The following is a 16747-nucleotide window of genomic DNA, read 5'->3' as shown; positions in this document are numbered from 1 at the left end:
GACCAAATTCACATAGAAAGTGAGGTATAGTTCTGCCATTTTTATTCAAAGCAAGTCTAAGATGGTTATGGAAAATATATTTCACGGCGGTTAAGATGGTATAGAATACAGCTAAACACAGGCAAAATCCTAGAGGAAAACCTGGTTCAGTTCAGACACTGGGAAATAAATGAATATTCAGCAGGACAATAACCTAAACACAAGGCCAAATATACACTGTAGTTGATTACCAAGATGCCACTGGATGTTCCTGAGAGGCCTAGTTACCATTTTGACCATTGTCTTGAAAATCTATGGCAAGGCTTGGCTGTCTAGCAATGATCAACAACCAACTTGACATAGCTTGAAGAACTAAAACAATAATGCAAATATTGTAAAATCCAGGTGTGCAAAGCTAAGAGACTCACAGCTGTAATCACTGCCAAAGTTGATTCTAACATGTATTGACTCAGGGGTGTGAATACTTACACAAAAACAACCTTATTTTGATGGTTGCCTCTTGGATATAGGGGGCGCTATTTTAATTTTTGGATGAAAAACGTTCCCGTTTTAAACAAGATATTTTGTCACGAAAAGATGCTCGACTATGCATATAATTGACCGCTTTGGAAAGAAAACACTCTGACGTTTCCAAAACTGCAAAGATATTGTCTGTGAGTGCCACAGAACTGATGTTACAGGCGAAACCCAGATATAAATCCAATCAGGGAAAGCCGCATTTTTTTAAACCGCCTCATGCCAATGACTCCTTACATGGCTGTGAATGAGCTACGAATGAGCATTCCCCAAGGTGTCTACAGCATTGTGACGTCTTTTTAGGCATTTCCATTGGAGAATGGCTGTAAGGGACCATATATAGCGAGTGGTCACATGGTGTCTCCCGGAGAAAATCTTGCGTAAAATACTGATGTAACCATTTTTCCAATCGCTTCTTATGAGAAACCAATTGCCTCGACGGATATATTATCGAATACATATGTTAAAAACACCTTGAGGATGGATCCTAAACAACGTTTGCCGTGTTTCTGTCGATATTATGGAGCAAATTTTGAAAAAAGTTTGGCGTCATAGTTGGAAGTATTTTTTGGTCGATTTCTCAGCCAAGCAGGATGAAAAAACGGGAGCTTTTTCGCCTACAAAAATATTATTTTTGGAAAAAAGGAACATTTGCTATCTAACTGGGAGTCTCCTGAGTGAAAGCATCTGAAGTTCTTCAAAGGTAAATTATTTAATTTGGTTGCTTTTCTTATTTTCGTGAAAATGTTGCCTGCTGCCAGCAGAGCCTAGCATAGCATTATGCCATGATAAACTTACACAAATGCTTGTCTAGCGTTGGCTGTAACGCATATTTTGAAAATCTGAGATGACAGTGTTGTTAACAAAAGGCTAAGCTTGTGTTTGAATATATTTATTTCATTTCATTTGCGATTTTCATGAATAGGAAAAGTTACGTTATGCTAATGCATTTGAGGCTATGATTATGCTACGGGTTTGCTAGTCGCAAGAAGTTTATTTTTTGTGGAACTGAAAAAAGTAATAATTTAATACAGTTGAAATGTTTACAAATTAGATGCGTGGAAATGAAAACAACTTCTGAAAATGGACACTCGAATTATAGTGATACAGTGCATTCGGAAAGTATTCAGACCCCTCAACTTTTCCCACATTTTCTTACCTGACAACCTTATTCTAAATCAGATTAAATAAAAAATAAAAATCCTCATCAACCTACACAAAAAAAACAGGTTTCTAGAAATGTTTTCTAATTTATACAAATAAAAACAGAAATACCTTATTTACATAAGTCTTCAGACCATTTGCTATGAGCCTCGAAATTGAGCTCAGGTCCATCATGTTTCCATTGATCATCCTTGATGTTTCTACAACTTGGTTTGAGTCCACCAGTGGTAAATTCAATTGATTGGACATGATTTGGAAGGGTACACACCTGTCTATATAAAGTTGACAGTGCATGTCACAGCAAAAACCAAGCCATTTGGTCGAAGGAGTTGTCCGTAGAGCACAGAGACTGGATTGTGTCAAGGCACAGATCTGAGGAAGGGTACCAAAGAAATGTCTACAGCATTGAAGGTCCCCAAGAACAGTGGCCCCCATCATTTTTAAATGGAAGAAGTTTGGAGCACTCAACCAAACCAGGCCTTTATGGTAGAGTGGCCAGACAGAAGCCACTCCTCAAAAAAGGTACATGACAGCCCACTTGGAGTTATCCAAAAGGCACCTAAAGGACTCTCAGACCATGAGAAACAAGATTCTCTGGTCTGATGAAACCAAGATTGAACTCTTTGGCCTGAATGCCAAGCGTCACGTCTGGAGGAAACCTGGCACCATCCCTACAGTGAAGCATGGTTGTGGCAACATAATGCCGTGGGGATGTTTTTCAGCGGTAGGGACTGGTAGACTAGTCAGGATTAAGGGAAAGATGAACAGAGCAAAGTACAGAGAGATCCTTGATGAAAACCTACCAGAGAGCGCTCAGGACTGGGGTGAAGGTTCACCTTCCAACAGGACAACGACCTTAAGCACACAGCCAAGACAACGCAGGATTGGCTTCGGGACAAGTCTCTGAATGTCCTTGAGTTGCCCAGCCAAAGCCAGGACTTGAACCCCTTCTAACATGGAGAGGTCTGGAGAGACCTGAAAATAGCTGTGCAGCAACACTCCCCATCCAATCTGACAGAGCTTGAGAGGATCTGCAGAGAAGAATGGGAGCAACTCCACAAATGCAGGAGCCAAGCTTTTGGTATCATACCCAAGAAGACTCGAGGGTCTAATCGCTGCCAAAGGTACTTCATCAAAGTAATGAGTAAAGGGTCTGAGTAATTAAGTAAATGTGATAGTTTTTTATTTTTAATACATTTGCAAAAATGTCTAAAAAGTTGTTTTTGCTTCGTCATTATGGGGTATTGTGTGTAGATTGATGAGGATAATGAACAATTTAATCCATTTTAGTATAAGGCTGTAACGCAACAAAACGTGTATTAAGTCAACGGGTCCAAATACTTTCCGAATGCATTGTATGTCTGGTTTCGCAAACAATGTAAAGTATGTTTGGATAGGTGTACTCTAGAGCCAAGCGTGTTAATTTTTAATTAGAGGGTATCCTGCTATTGACACACTTGTTGAATTATGCAAGAGAACGTAACAACAACAGTCATTATTGAGGCAGTCTAGACAGCGCAGGTGAGTGCATGTAGGTTAGACAGAGCAAGTGTTTGGTGGATGCACCCCTGTTCTGTGGATGCAGACCTGTGGCAAATTTTGAGATTGTGTTTTTCTTTTTACATTGGATAAAAGTAGTGACTCAGAGCAGCCAGAAAATTGTATATCATACACTACAGTTGAGGAACAATGGGAAAGTATTTCTGCTTTGAAAGTTGATAAGCTTGTAACCTCACTTTTGAGAAAATGTTTTGGTAAACCTACTGTAAACCTAGCTCTTTGTCTATACCCATTTAGCATTGTTCAAACCCTCTTAAGCCTTTGCCCCACCCATCTCTATAAGCATTCACATGTGAGGCCATGTACTAAACAACCAAAGTCTAAAGGCTGGTGTATACTACGGGTGCATTTGTAAATTCAATCTGGAGTGCCAGAGTGCAACCTGGGCGTTCGTCAAATTCAGAGCGTTTCAGAGCGTTTCGCTCTCGGAGCGTTCATACTGGACGCTCTGGCCGTGGAGTAGGGTTGATCCGAGCCTTCTGACCTAACAACAGCAGTCAAGCTCCCAAGCTAACTGGCTAACATTGTCTAGCTTGCTAGCTACAGTACTTCCAGACATATGAGAGAACAGCTCACTCACCCTAGCAGAGCTGGTAAGGCTGTTTTTATGTTATCCAGAGCATTGGTGACTATGTTACTGGCAACAATTTATTCACGCTTCTTTTGTCGATGTTTACTGACACCGGCCATATTCAATGGGTTGTTGAGTGTTCGTAAATCCGTCAGTTATTCTGCGATCTGGCACACTCAGGCGAGAGTGCTCTGAAATCGGAGTAGATAGCCAGGCAAATGTTTTATGTGCTATAATTTAGTTAATAGCTGATGGATTATAAAAAGTAATCCATTGTCCAACTGTGGCATTTATTACAATTGTTTCTAAAACCTTTTAACAATTTTGATGACCGTTGCTACTAACACATTCACAAAGACATTATCCAGTAAAAGCAAATAATGTGAAGTGCATTTTTTTAATTTACTTGATCAAGTGCACACAAATCATTAGAATCATTGCAGTTATAACGCTTTTGGGTGTTGTGCATAAATACATTTCTTAATTAACTCTCCTAGCGAAGTGATAATAGACCCATATTCCAAGCAGGAATTAAAACGGGATTTAAAGCCAAATTAGATGATGAATGATCAAATCACAAATTCATGCAAAGGAGGGCACAGGAGAGACTGTTGGTGTTTAATATTGCATATCAGGTCAAATCAAATTTCCAGTACAGTGATCCGAGGGACATTAATAAAGTAGAAGCATTATTAAAGGTGGGTTTTATTTACCATCTGTGTTTTGTCGTGCTCTCCATCCTTCACCATAGCGACATCAACCATAGAATGGGGGAAGAAAGACAAATAACAGATATAACATCTTATTGCTTAAAGTACACCTAAGTATTACAAATGCATTTTTACAAATAGTAAATATATTTTTCACTAAACGTTAAGTTGAATAATGTATACAATATGTTGAGATTATCCTTGAAATAAAAAAAATCATGCTCAAATATTGAATTTCACTATCTGATATTTATATTTAAACTCAATGTTTTAATTTGACAAATGGATAGTCAGCTAAATGATTTTGAATACAATTAACACACTCACGTATGCACTTTCATGGGAATGAAATGGTTGTTAAACTATAGTGTAAATACACCTACAGTAATATAAATACAAATATTCAGATGGCCATGAACAATGACAATAGGGGTAACAATAGCATTGCTGCCCACTTCAAATATTCAGAACAGTTCAATGGACTTCAAACGGGATTGTAGTGACTGGTACATTGGTAGTGACTGTGGTAGTGAGCTTGGAATAACAATGTAGGCTACTTTAAAGCTGCAATATGTAACTTTCTGAGCGACCTGATCAAATTCACAGAAATGTTAGTTATAGATGTGTCACTAAGCAGCGGTAGATCGGTTCTGTGTGCGCCATTTCTATGCTTCCCGTTCTTAAGTTTAGTTTTTGTGTCTTTTACTTTTGGATTTGTACACCAGCTTCTTTTTTTAGTAGAGAGCGATGGCTAACAAATACGCTGCTGTTTCCAACGTCTTATCATCGACTCATTAAGGCCAAGCTCCCGTGCAGCAGCTCTATTTCCTTTTCCAACAGCCAGATCGATCGCCTTCAACTTGAAAGCTGCATCATATGCATTTCTCCGTGTCTTTGCCATGATGAGGGTGACAAAATTACTACCGTAATCAGAATGATGGGAAGTTTTTTGGCGGCATGAATCTTGTGAAAGCGGGAAAAATCCATAAATTAGCCGCGTCATTGTAAAAACCGCAAGGTTCAAAGCGTGGGAATAAAGTAGCGGTTTATAGTCCGGAAATTACGGTACATTAAAAAATAAAATAAACTGTTATACAATAGGATACAAGTCAAACACACATATTTACAGTTTCACTCGATTACCCCTTAACCGTTGATCAAATTTTTCAGTGGTTAGAATTTTTTTGTAGATAGCGATGGCTATGAAAATAGCCAATGAATTTTTTCAGACTACTATAAAAACAAGGATTGACTAGACATGTCCCATAGCCTAACATGCTGACCAGACCGCTCGCGCACATTGTGATTTTGTACACCCACACCAGCCGCGATCAGGACACGAATGTTGAAATATCAAAACGAACTCTAAACCAACTATATTCAATTGGGACAGGTTGAAAAGCATTAAACATTTATTGCAATTTAGCTAGCTAGCTTGCTGTTGCTAGCTAATTTGTCCTGGAATATAACATTGGGTTTTTATTTTACCTGAAATGCACAAGGTCCTCTATTCTGACAAATAATCCACAGATAAAAGGGCAAAAGTTAGTTTTGTAGTAATCGCTCCTCCTTCAGGCTTCTTCTTCTGACTTTATATGGCAGTTGTCAACCAACTTTAAGGTGCATTACCACTAACAACTGGACTGGAATGTGGACCTCAGTTCATTTTTCAATCATCCACGTGGGTATATGTTCCTAAAAACCAATGAGGAGATGGCCCATGAGTATATGCTCCTAAAAACCAATGTGGAGATGGGAGAGGCGGGACATGCAGCACGTAAAAGTCACAAATATAACCAAGTTCTATTTTAGCGCGTGGCTACGCAGACACTTGTTGACGCGCGTGAGCAGCGTGGGTGCAATGATTGAATAACATGTATGTGTAGGAACGCGAAAGCATGCGAAGGCGAGCGGTGTGGTCAGCATGTAAGAGTCCAACTAACTCCAGACACTGGTCTGAATGACAAGGCAACTTCCTTGAGGGGAAATGCTTAGTTTGGCAGGAAGTGTCTAAGCTATATAAACAAAAAAAACACAGCGAGGGAGCAGCATTGTGTGTGTTCACCTCCTGCAAAGCACACGTCCTTATCATCTAGCTCCATGTGCCGCAACAGCCACACTTCACTCACTCCTATAGTCCTTGTAAAGACCTTTTTTTTCTAAAACAGTAATTATGCAAAATACAAACTCAAGATCATGTCAAGATAACCCCTTGAAGATGTAAAGCAAGACACACAACGCCACAGCATCTCTCGCATATGGAACAAGTAAGCAGATCATGTAATTCTAATGACCAACAGTAGTTTGGACAGGCTGTTCTGAGGTACAGGACACAAACAATCCATTCTAGTGTTGCATACAGTGCATTCAGAAAGAATTCAGACCCCTTGACTTTTACCACTTTGTTATGTTACTTATTAAAAATATATATATAATTCTCATCAATCTACACACAATACCCCATAATGACATTTTTGCAAATGTATAAAAAAGAAGAAATATCACATTTACTTAAGTATTCAGACCCTTTACTCAGTACTTTGTTGAAGCCAGTTTGGCAGCAATTACAGCCTTGAGTCTTCTTGGGTATGACACTACATGCTTGGCACACCAGTAGTTGGAGAGTTTCTCCCATTCATCTCTGCATATCCTCTTAAGCTCTATCAGGTTGGATGGGGATCGTTGCTGCACAGCTATTTTCAAGTCTCTCCAGAGATGTTAGATGGGGTTCAAGTACAGGCTCTGGCTGGGCCACTTAAGGACATTCAGAGAATTGTCCCGAAGCCAATCTTGCGTTGTCTTGGATGTGTGCTTAGGGTTGTTGTCCTGTTGGAAGGTGAACTTTTCCCCAGACTGAGGTCCTGAGCGCTCAGGAGCACGTTTTCATCAAGGATCTCTCTACTTTGCTCTGTTCATATTTCCGCTAAATTCTGACTAGTCTCCCAGTCCCTGCAACTGAAAAACACCACTACAGCAATATGCTGCCACCACCATGCTTCACTGTAGGGATGGTTCCAGGTTTCTTCCAGACGTGACGCTTGGCATTCAGGCCAAAGAGTTCAATCTTGGTTTCATCAGACCAGAGAATCTTGTTTCTCATGGTCTGAGAGTCTTTTAGGTACCTTTTGGCAAACTCCAAGCAGGCTGGTCATTTGCCTTTTCCTGAGGAGTGACTTCCGTCTGGCCACTCTACTATAAAAGGTCTGACTGGTGGAGTGCTGCAGAGATGGTTGTCAGAGGCAGTGACGCCTCTGGCACTGAGATCAATTTAATTTACCACAGGTGGACTCCAATAAAGTTGTAGGAATATATCAAGGATGATCAATGGAAACAGGATGCACCGAGTCTCATAGCAAAGGGACTGAATACTTAAGTAAATAAGGTATTTCAGTTTGACATTATTAATAAATTAGCAAACATTTCTACAAAACTGTTTTTGCTTTGTCATTATGGGGTATTGTTTGAAGATTGATGAGGAAAAAAACAATTGAATCCATTTTAGAATAAGGCTGTAATGTAACTAAATGTGGAAAAGGTCAAGGGAAGGGAAAGGGGGATACCTAGTCAGTTGGACAAATGAATGCATCCAACTGAAATGTGTCATCCGCATTTAACCGAATCCCTCAATCAGGTTTGAATACTTTCCGAATGCACAATATATGAACATTATGGGTTGGACACAAAAATAGCAACACAGACACCACCGCCTTATGGAACACCATGAGACACTTGCCTACCCCTAGCTGGTGTAATACTAAAGGCAACCTTTTCTGATTATTGTGTGAACCTAAAATGTTTCTCCTCTTAATCTTAAAAAAATGTAAGGACATTTGTTCAATAAAATATTATACTCAAATGAATTTTGAATAAAGAACCAAGTGGTTCTAGTATCTAGGCTATCCTATAGGTAAGGAAACACTTAGAGTGTCCACATGTTGTGTCAATGAAAGGATATATAAGTGTACTACTGCAGAACTCAATGTACATATCACCACGATAGATTCACCTTTATGTATGTTCTACTATAGTAGGTCAACGAAGGGTAGGACTGTGCATGAATGGAGTTGTGTGCGTGAGTGTTTATTATGTCACCAACCTTCAACGGCCCTCTTGAAGAAGACCTTGCAGCTTCCGCAGGTGAGGACTCCATAGTGGCAGCCAGAAGCCTCGTCAGAACACACCAGGCAGATCTTATGGGTTGGACCGCTGTGCTTGGCAGGGGCTGAAGATGTGGAGCTGCTGGCCTCTGGTCTGGCCGTGGGACTGTAAACACAACAAATACAACACAGAGGTCAATATATCACATCAATTCAAAATGTATTTATACATGTTTCAACAGCATTTATTTAGCTTTTATCACAGATGAATATCGCTCTGATCCAGACAGCTTAAGGCTAGAGTCTTGCCTCGGGTCAGTTCACAGCAGTTGATCCTCCCCAAAAAATCATCTGTCGGGTGGTATGAAAACATTATTGCTGTTCAGAACAATTATATTGCGGGTCAAAACGTTTCAAAACATTATTTTTTTTAGCCAGGAGCTTCTTATGTTGAATTGTGTTGGAAATTCCATTAGGCTATGTGAGCGGTGAGGCAGACCTACCCTAGGCTACCAGCCACACAGCGAGAGAGTGGAGCAGGGAACTGTCCATTAGTAGCCTATTTGTGTGGTGATGGAACATTCATAATTTGTTGCTGCACATGGAAGAGCTTTGTTCTCCTCTGCAACGTGACAATATGTCGCCAAGTTTGTTTTCCCTGACTCCTAGCTCATGCGAAAATGGCGAACATAACAGTTTGGAGTCATTGTGGACAAGGATGACAACAACCTGGTAGATGGATTCACAGCCTGCAAAAATGCAAACAGGTATTTGTTTACAATAATTCAGTTAATTATCAGTTTGGTCGGTGAGGGGCGGGTGCAGCTCCAAAAAACGGATCCGTGCAGAGTAACTTTTAGGTAACTTCTGAGAGATTATTGAATGTCTCTGCAAAAACAAATCCAATCATTTTTTTTAATCACATGCACCAAATACAACTAGTGTAGATTTTACAGTGAAATGCTTGCTTATGAACCTTTCCCAACAATGCAGAGTTTAAAAATAACAAATAATTTAATTGTAACTGACAAGAGGAATACATTAAAATACACAAGAATGGAGCTATATACAGGGCTCAATGTGCAGAGGTACAAGATATTTGAGGTAGATATCTACATAAAGGCAAGCTAAAGTGACTAGGCATTTAGATAGATAATAATACAAGTCAAATAAAGAACAGAGTAGCAGCAGCAAATGATGAGTGCAAAAGTGTGTGTGTGTGTACGTATATGTGTTTGTGTTGTGTCGATGTGTGTGTGTGTGTGTGTGTACACTCGCACATGCGTATGTGAATGTGTGATGGTTTTGTGTGGGCGTGACAGTGTAGTGTGGGTGTATACAGTGCATTCGGAGCCTGTTGGTAAGAGGGACGATGCTCCGGTAGCAGAGTGAAAGGTAGTAGAGTGAACAGGTTTGGGAGTCTGGCAGTTTTTCAGGAACTCGTAGGCCAATACAGCAATAAGGCTATAACTTTCAGGCTATAGGCTATAAGGCTATAAAGTCAAAATACATGAAGCTGACAAAAAATAAAAGTAGAAAATAAACTATTCTGGTTCTTTCAATTGCATTCATTTCTCTACTCAGCCTTTTCTATAGGTCTTTAACTACTCTTTTTTTTGTTTTGTTGCAATTACGCATTACATATGGTGGTGACATACAGTTGACATACAGTTGAAGTCGAAAGTTTACATACACCTTAGCCAAATACATTTAAACTCAGTATTTCACAATTCCTGACATTTAATCCAAGTAAAAATTCCCCGTTTTAAATCAACTTCATATGGCTGCAGGGGCAGTATTGAGTAGCTTGGATGAAAAGGTGCCCATAGAAAACAGCCAGCTCCTCAGTCTCAGATGCTACTGTATGCATATTATTATTAGTATTGGATAGAAAACACTCTAAAGTTTCCAAAACTGTCTGTGAGTATATCAGATCTGATATTGCAGGCGAAACCCTGAGAAAAATCAAAACAGGAAGTGGCTTCTATTTTGAAAACTCCATGTTCCATAGCCTCCCGTTGCTGGATTTAAAGGGATATGAACCAGATTCCTTTTCCTATCGCTTCCTCAAGGTGTCAACAGTCTTCAAACATAGTTTCAAGCTTTTATTTTGAAAAATGAGCCAGAACGATAACATCGCGTCAACTGGTCACATGAGTTTTGCTCACGCAACAGAGTTTGGACAGCCATTGTTTCCCCCTCTCCTACTGTGAAAGACATTTGCGGTTGATATATTATCGATTATATATTTTAAAAACAACCTGAGGATTGATTATAAAAAATGTTTGACATGTTTCTGTGGACAAACTATTTGGAATTTTCGTCTGCGTTGCCATGACCACTCTCCCCTGTGAATTTCTGAACATACCTCTGTTTGTTTGTCGCGTTATTTTGGACATAAAAATCATCTTTATGGAACAAAAAGGAACATTTGTTGTGTAACTGGGAGTCTCGTGAGTGAAAACATCCGAAGATTATCAAAGGTAAACGATTAATTTGATTGATTTTCTGATTTTCGTGACCAAGCTTCCTGATGCTAAGTGTACTTAATGTTTTGTCGTGCGATCGATAAACTTACACAAACGCTTGGATTGCTTTCGCTGTAAAGCATAATTTCAAGATCTGACACGACAGGTGGATTAACAAAACGCTAAACTGTGTTTTCCTATATTGCACTTGGGATTGTAGTAATATTTATTGAATGTAGCGCTATGCTATTCAGCGGTTGTTGATGACACTTATCCCGATAGGGGGATTGCAGCCATAACAAGTTAAATCAGTTAGGATCACCACTTTATTTTAAGATTCTGAAATGTCAGAATAATAGTAGAGAGAATGATTTATTTCAGCTTTTATTTCTTTCATCACATTCCCAGTTGGTCAGAAGTTTACATACACTCAATTAGTAGTTGGTTGCATTGCCTTTAAATTGTTTACTTGGGTCAAACGTTTTGGGTAGCCTTCCACAAGCTTCACACAATAAGTTGGATACAGTTTGGAAAACTCCTGCTGACAGAGCTGGTGTAACTGAGTCAGGTTTGTAGGCCTCCTTGCTCGCACACGCCTTTTCAGTTCTGCCCACACATTTTACATGGGATTGAGGTCAGGGCGTTGTGATGGCCATTCCAATACCTTGAGTTTGTTGTCCTTAAGCCATTTTGCCACAACTTTGGAAGTATGCTTGGGGTCATTGTCCATTTGGAAGACCCATTTACGACCAAGCAATAACTTCCTGTCTTGAGATGTTGCATCAATATATCCACAATTTTCCTACCTCATGATGCCATCTATTTTGTGAAGTGCACCAGACAATCCTGCAGCAAAGCACCCCCACAACATGATGCGGCCACCCCTGTTCTTCACGGTTGGGATGGTGTTCTTCGGCTTGCAAGCCTCCTCCTTTTTCCTCCAAACATAAATGGTCATTATGGCCGAACAGTTCTATTTTTGTTTCATCAGACCAGAGGATATTTCTCCAAAAAGTACAATATCTTTGTTGGGACCCCATGTGTCCCAATACTTTTGTACCGGTTTCCTCCAGCATCTTCACAAGGTCCTTTGCTCTTGTTCTGGGATTGATTTGGACTTTTCGCACCAAAGTACATTCATCTCTAAGAGACAGAACGCATCTCCTTCCTGAGCGGTATGATGACCGCGTGGTCCCATGATGTTTATACTGACGTAATATTGTTTGTACAGATGAACATGGTACCTTCAGGCGTTTGGAAATTGCTCCCAAGGATGAACCAGACTTGTGGAAGTCTACAATTTTTTTCTGAGGTCTTGGCTGATTTCTTTTGACTCTCCCATGATGTCAAGCAAAGCAGCACTGAGTTTGAAGGTAGGCCTTGAAATACATCCACAGGTAAACCTCCAATAGGCTAATTGACATCATTTGAGTCTATCAGAAGCTTCTAAAGCCATGACATAATTTTCTGACATTTTCCAAGCTGTTTAAAAAGCACAGTCAACTTAGTGTATGTAAACTTCTGACCCAATGGAATTGTGATACAGTGAATTATAAGTTAAATAATTTGTCTGTAAACAATTGTTGGAAATATTACTTGTGTCATGCACAAAGTAGATGTCCTAACCGACTTGCCAAAACTATAGTTTGTTTACAAAAAATTTGTGTAGTGGTTGAAAAACAAGTTAACGACTCCAACCTAACTGTATGTGAACTTCCGACTTCAACTGTATATACCATTTCCAGCCTTTCATAATAAAATAAATTAGACTGCACACAATGCCCACAATTCTTCATTATCATTACACTATTGTTCTAAATTCAATCATTCAGTTCATTGAAGTCACATGCACCATTATCCGTTTCTATCTTGTTTGTATAGCACATTCATCCATTGACGACAGAATAGCATATTTTTTATTTGACCTTTATTATGGTACTAGTTTTTGCTTTAGTAGCCAGAGCAATGCTGCCGTGTGAGTGGTCATATGCTGAATGCATGGACAGCACAGAAATTATTGGGAAAAGTGCAATTTTGGAAATAGAGCTGCAGCTCTTGAATTTTGAGAATTATTTGACAAAGGTGTCATAGAAACTTCAGTATATGCCCTTTCTAATACTATACAAATATCTAAATGTTTTACCTGCATGTGACTGAAGGAGGATTGGATAAAGTGACGCTCCTTTCCCTGCATCTGCCAATTACAAGACTTCTCTCCTTCTCTTCATGTACAATTTGACAACTGATAGGCCTACTATTGTCACTCATCAGATAGACGAGATTAAATTGACAAACTTATTTGTGAAATTAGTTTTGGTATAGTTAAGGTGTAGTTTCTATGGGCCAGCTGTGCAGGCTGACTGGCATCATTTGTTTCCTACTCATTCAATTTGATAGAGTCAAGAATACGTTTTGCATTTTTCTAAAAGCCTACTGCAACACAGCAGCATGTTCTTTCCCTTACAATACATTTGATTAGTAATAGAGTTATAGTAAAAACAACAGTCTCACAACAGCTTGTTTTTACAGAGTAAAACGTAAAAGAGAATTGTATCTATGCCCAAGGCACATAGTCAAATTATTTGCTGCTGATATATAGGCATAACAAAAAATCTTTTTGTTAATCTCTTCTTTCTAAATAAAAAAAATCAACCTCTTCACCCTCCTGATCATTCAGTTAGGCCTAATTAAAATTAAAATAAAAATATATATATATATAAATAAATAAAAACAGGTAAACGGGCTCTAAATACTTTTCGGTTTGTGATTTCTAAATTCTTACAAATAAGCAGCGTAAAATACAAATATTTAGGAAAAGTAGGGGTAGGAGCAGGACACAGCTTTTTGGCCAGATTTTTTAATTTACTAAATCAAACCACATTGGCCGTGTTAAGGTAGCCTTAGCGCCAGGCTACCCAGAGTTTAAGGGAGTATGTGTCCAAAAAGGGGAGAGTGTGTGGAATGTGGTCACATTCTATCTGACTAAATGTGACTCGTTTCAAGAAACTAGGCGTATGTTACAAGTCACGACTTCACAGGAGAGCCATTAACGTTTTATTTTATCAAAATGCAGAAATGTCTTCTGGAACATGTGAACTTTCATGTGCCTTAATAACAAACTTATATGCCATCTGGAAATAGGAATACAATTGTTAAATTACGAGCCTTGTTGGTTAAGCCACACAAAAAGTGAGCAACCTTCCCACTAGCCATGATTGGCTGAGTTAATGAGTGGGCTGGACTTGCCGAGAGAGGAGTTCGGATTGGTCTGCCATATAGAAGGCTTCTGTCTATTTGAGCTGGTCAGTCTGTTGGTAATCCTGTCGAACGCGGCTTTAAAAAATATATATTGTGGAGTGGAACTGCATAAGTGTTGCTCTCCACTTTCTCGAGGGTCGAGTTTTGAAATCAGTGGAATTAGAGTACGATAACTAAAGAGATGGAAAAAAAACACCTGTCTCTAGATGACATCTTCAAACTAAAGGGCAACCGTGGCATGGCATCCGTGACAGAGATGTGTCCATCATGCATGATGTATAAGATAGACTAGCTAGCTACTTTCAGATATTACACATTTCTAATTTTGACAGAAAGTGGTTTCATTTCAAGCTATAGTGTACAGTTAGCTAGCTAGCTAATGCTAGTTGGCTGGCTCCCTAGTTAACGTTAAGTGCATGACGTTATGATTCGTATCCCAGAACCGTTTGCTTTGCTAGTTAGAGCCTAATGTTAGCTAACATTGAACCTGGTTGGTTAGTTACCAGCAGATTCATGCAGGGTAGTAACGACATGATTTGGCACTATGTTCATTGTTGTTTAACTAGCTAACATTAGCTGGCTGGCTCGTTAGCTAACGTTACCTGTGTGATCTTACACATTATTTACCAAGCTATGTTCCTTGTTTACCTAGCTAGCTACATGTCTTAAGCTAAAGTGTACGACACCCGTTAAATATGGCCGGGGTCAGTAAACATTGGCAAAAAAGTGTAATGAAATTGTTGCAAGCAAATCAAATCAAATGTATTTGTCACATACACATGGTTAGCAGATATTAATGCGAATGTAGCGAAATGCTTGTGCTTCTAGTTCCGACCATGCAGTAATAACCAACGAGTAATCTAACCTAACAATTCCAAAACTACTACCTTATACACACAAGTGTAAAGCTGGTTAGGCTGTTTTCATGTCATCCAGAGGTGAAAAAATAATTGCCCAGAGTGTCAAGGGTGCGCTCTGAACGCTCCAAGAGCGAAACGAGATGGGTGTGGCTAAAGCTTAAGCAGGTGTGAACGATGCTGAATGGTGTAGACAAAGAAGAGCTCTTCACTAGATACAAAAACAATTCAAAAAGGCAATTTGAGTTTACAAGTTAATCAACTTTCAAAGCAGAATTACTTTCCCATTGTTCCTCAAAAATGCAGTGTATGATATACCATTTTGCAGCTGAGACTACTTTTATCCAATGTAAAAAACACAATTTCAAATGTTGCTACATAAGACCGAATCCAGGTTGTGTGTCACAAATGTATTGAGCATGTCAAATGAGACTTTGCTAGTCCCCCTGAAGTTTAGCAGGTATTCATAGTGAGGCTGTCAAAGTGCACCTGGTGGGTACTCATCCTTTCTCCAAATAATTCAAATACTGAGCTACATTGCTTGCTCCAAAATATTGGGAAACTATATTATTTCTTACTAACACAATTGCTCAGAGAAAGACATTTTAACAACACGTATTTTTCTCAAAAAAGGTAGGGGTCAAAATTGAACACGGTTATGAACACGGTTATGCCTAAAATCTTTATAAACGTTTTCATTTCGGATCCCACTGTATTTCACTGCACCCAGGGGTCTGGAAAAAAGATCCATAATACAACAGGCTGAAAACAAGGGTTTTTCAACAGAGCTCTTCCCTGCCAATCCCGTCCCACTACAAGCAGCGAGTATAAAGGAGGTCAGGCAAATCATGGGATAATCCGATTCATCTACTTAAAGACAGCCAGACACATACATATCTCTGTGTTGCACTGCCCTGTGAATTAAAGGGGCCTTTGGTCACTGGAGAGGAACCTTCTGAGCATTATAAAGCTTCTCTTGTTTGCTAACTCATGTGATGCATTCATGAAGCCAGACTGGGCTGAGTGGGGATTTTTAACACAACATTAACGGCCATTGGTCTACTAGGCTATTGTAAAGATAGGGACTAAAAACTAAATCTAGCCTACAGAATCACCATATCAACCCATTTCAGAGGTGTTTCTGCCTGAAGCTGAATTTTAAAACTGGTAAACAATAGTGACCAACAGCGACAGACTATTGAAAGCACTTCCACTTCCTCCAGGGTTGAACGTGGTGTGTGTGACTGTCACGCCCTGGTCGAAGTATATTGTGTTTGTCTTTATTTATTTGGTCAGGCCGGGGTGTGACATGGGTTTATTGTGGTGTGTTTTGTCTTGGGGTTTTGTTAGGTATTGGGTGTGTGGCTTAGTGGGGGTATCTAGCAAAGTCTATGGCTGTCTGGAGTGGTTCTCAATCAGAGGTAGGTGTTAATCGTTGTCTCTGATTGGGAACCATATTTAGGCAGCCATATTCTTTGAGTGTTTTGTGGGTGATTGTTCCGGTCTTTGTGTTTGCACCAGATAGGGCTGTTTCGGTTTTCACATT

The 16747-nt window shown here is 39.5% G+C and overlaps 1 protein-coding gene across 2 annotated transcripts in view; it reads right to left on the bottom strand.

Moving 5' to 3' along the window:
- Positions 1 to 16747, bottom strand: part of LOC115105248 (glucocorticoid receptor-like) — a 102336-nt gene that overhangs the window by 20694 nt on the left and 64895 nt on the right. Inside the window, exons 3-4 of one of the 2 annotated variants that reach the window (XM_029627033.2) lie at positions 8618 to 8784; positions 4525 to 4551 (exon numbers count right to left, since the gene is read on the bottom strand). In XM_029627033.2, the coding sequence (XP_029482893.2) occupies positions 4525 to 4551; positions 8618 to 8784 (194 nt within the window). The remainder of the gene's footprint in view (positions 1 to 4524; positions 4552 to 8617; positions 8785 to 16747) is intronic. The other variant, XM_029627035.2, reaches the window with a different exon arrangement.

Source organism: Oncorhynchus nerka, linkage group LG22 (genome assembly GCF_034236695.1).
Source record: "Oncorhynchus nerka isolate Pitt River linkage group LG22, Oner_Uvic_2.0, whole genome shotgun sequence".
Taxonomy (NCBI): domain Eukaryota; kingdom Metazoa; phylum Chordata; class Actinopteri; order Salmoniformes; family Salmonidae; genus Oncorhynchus; species Oncorhynchus nerka.
This window is presented reverse-complemented; position numbering and strand designations above follow the sequence as displayed.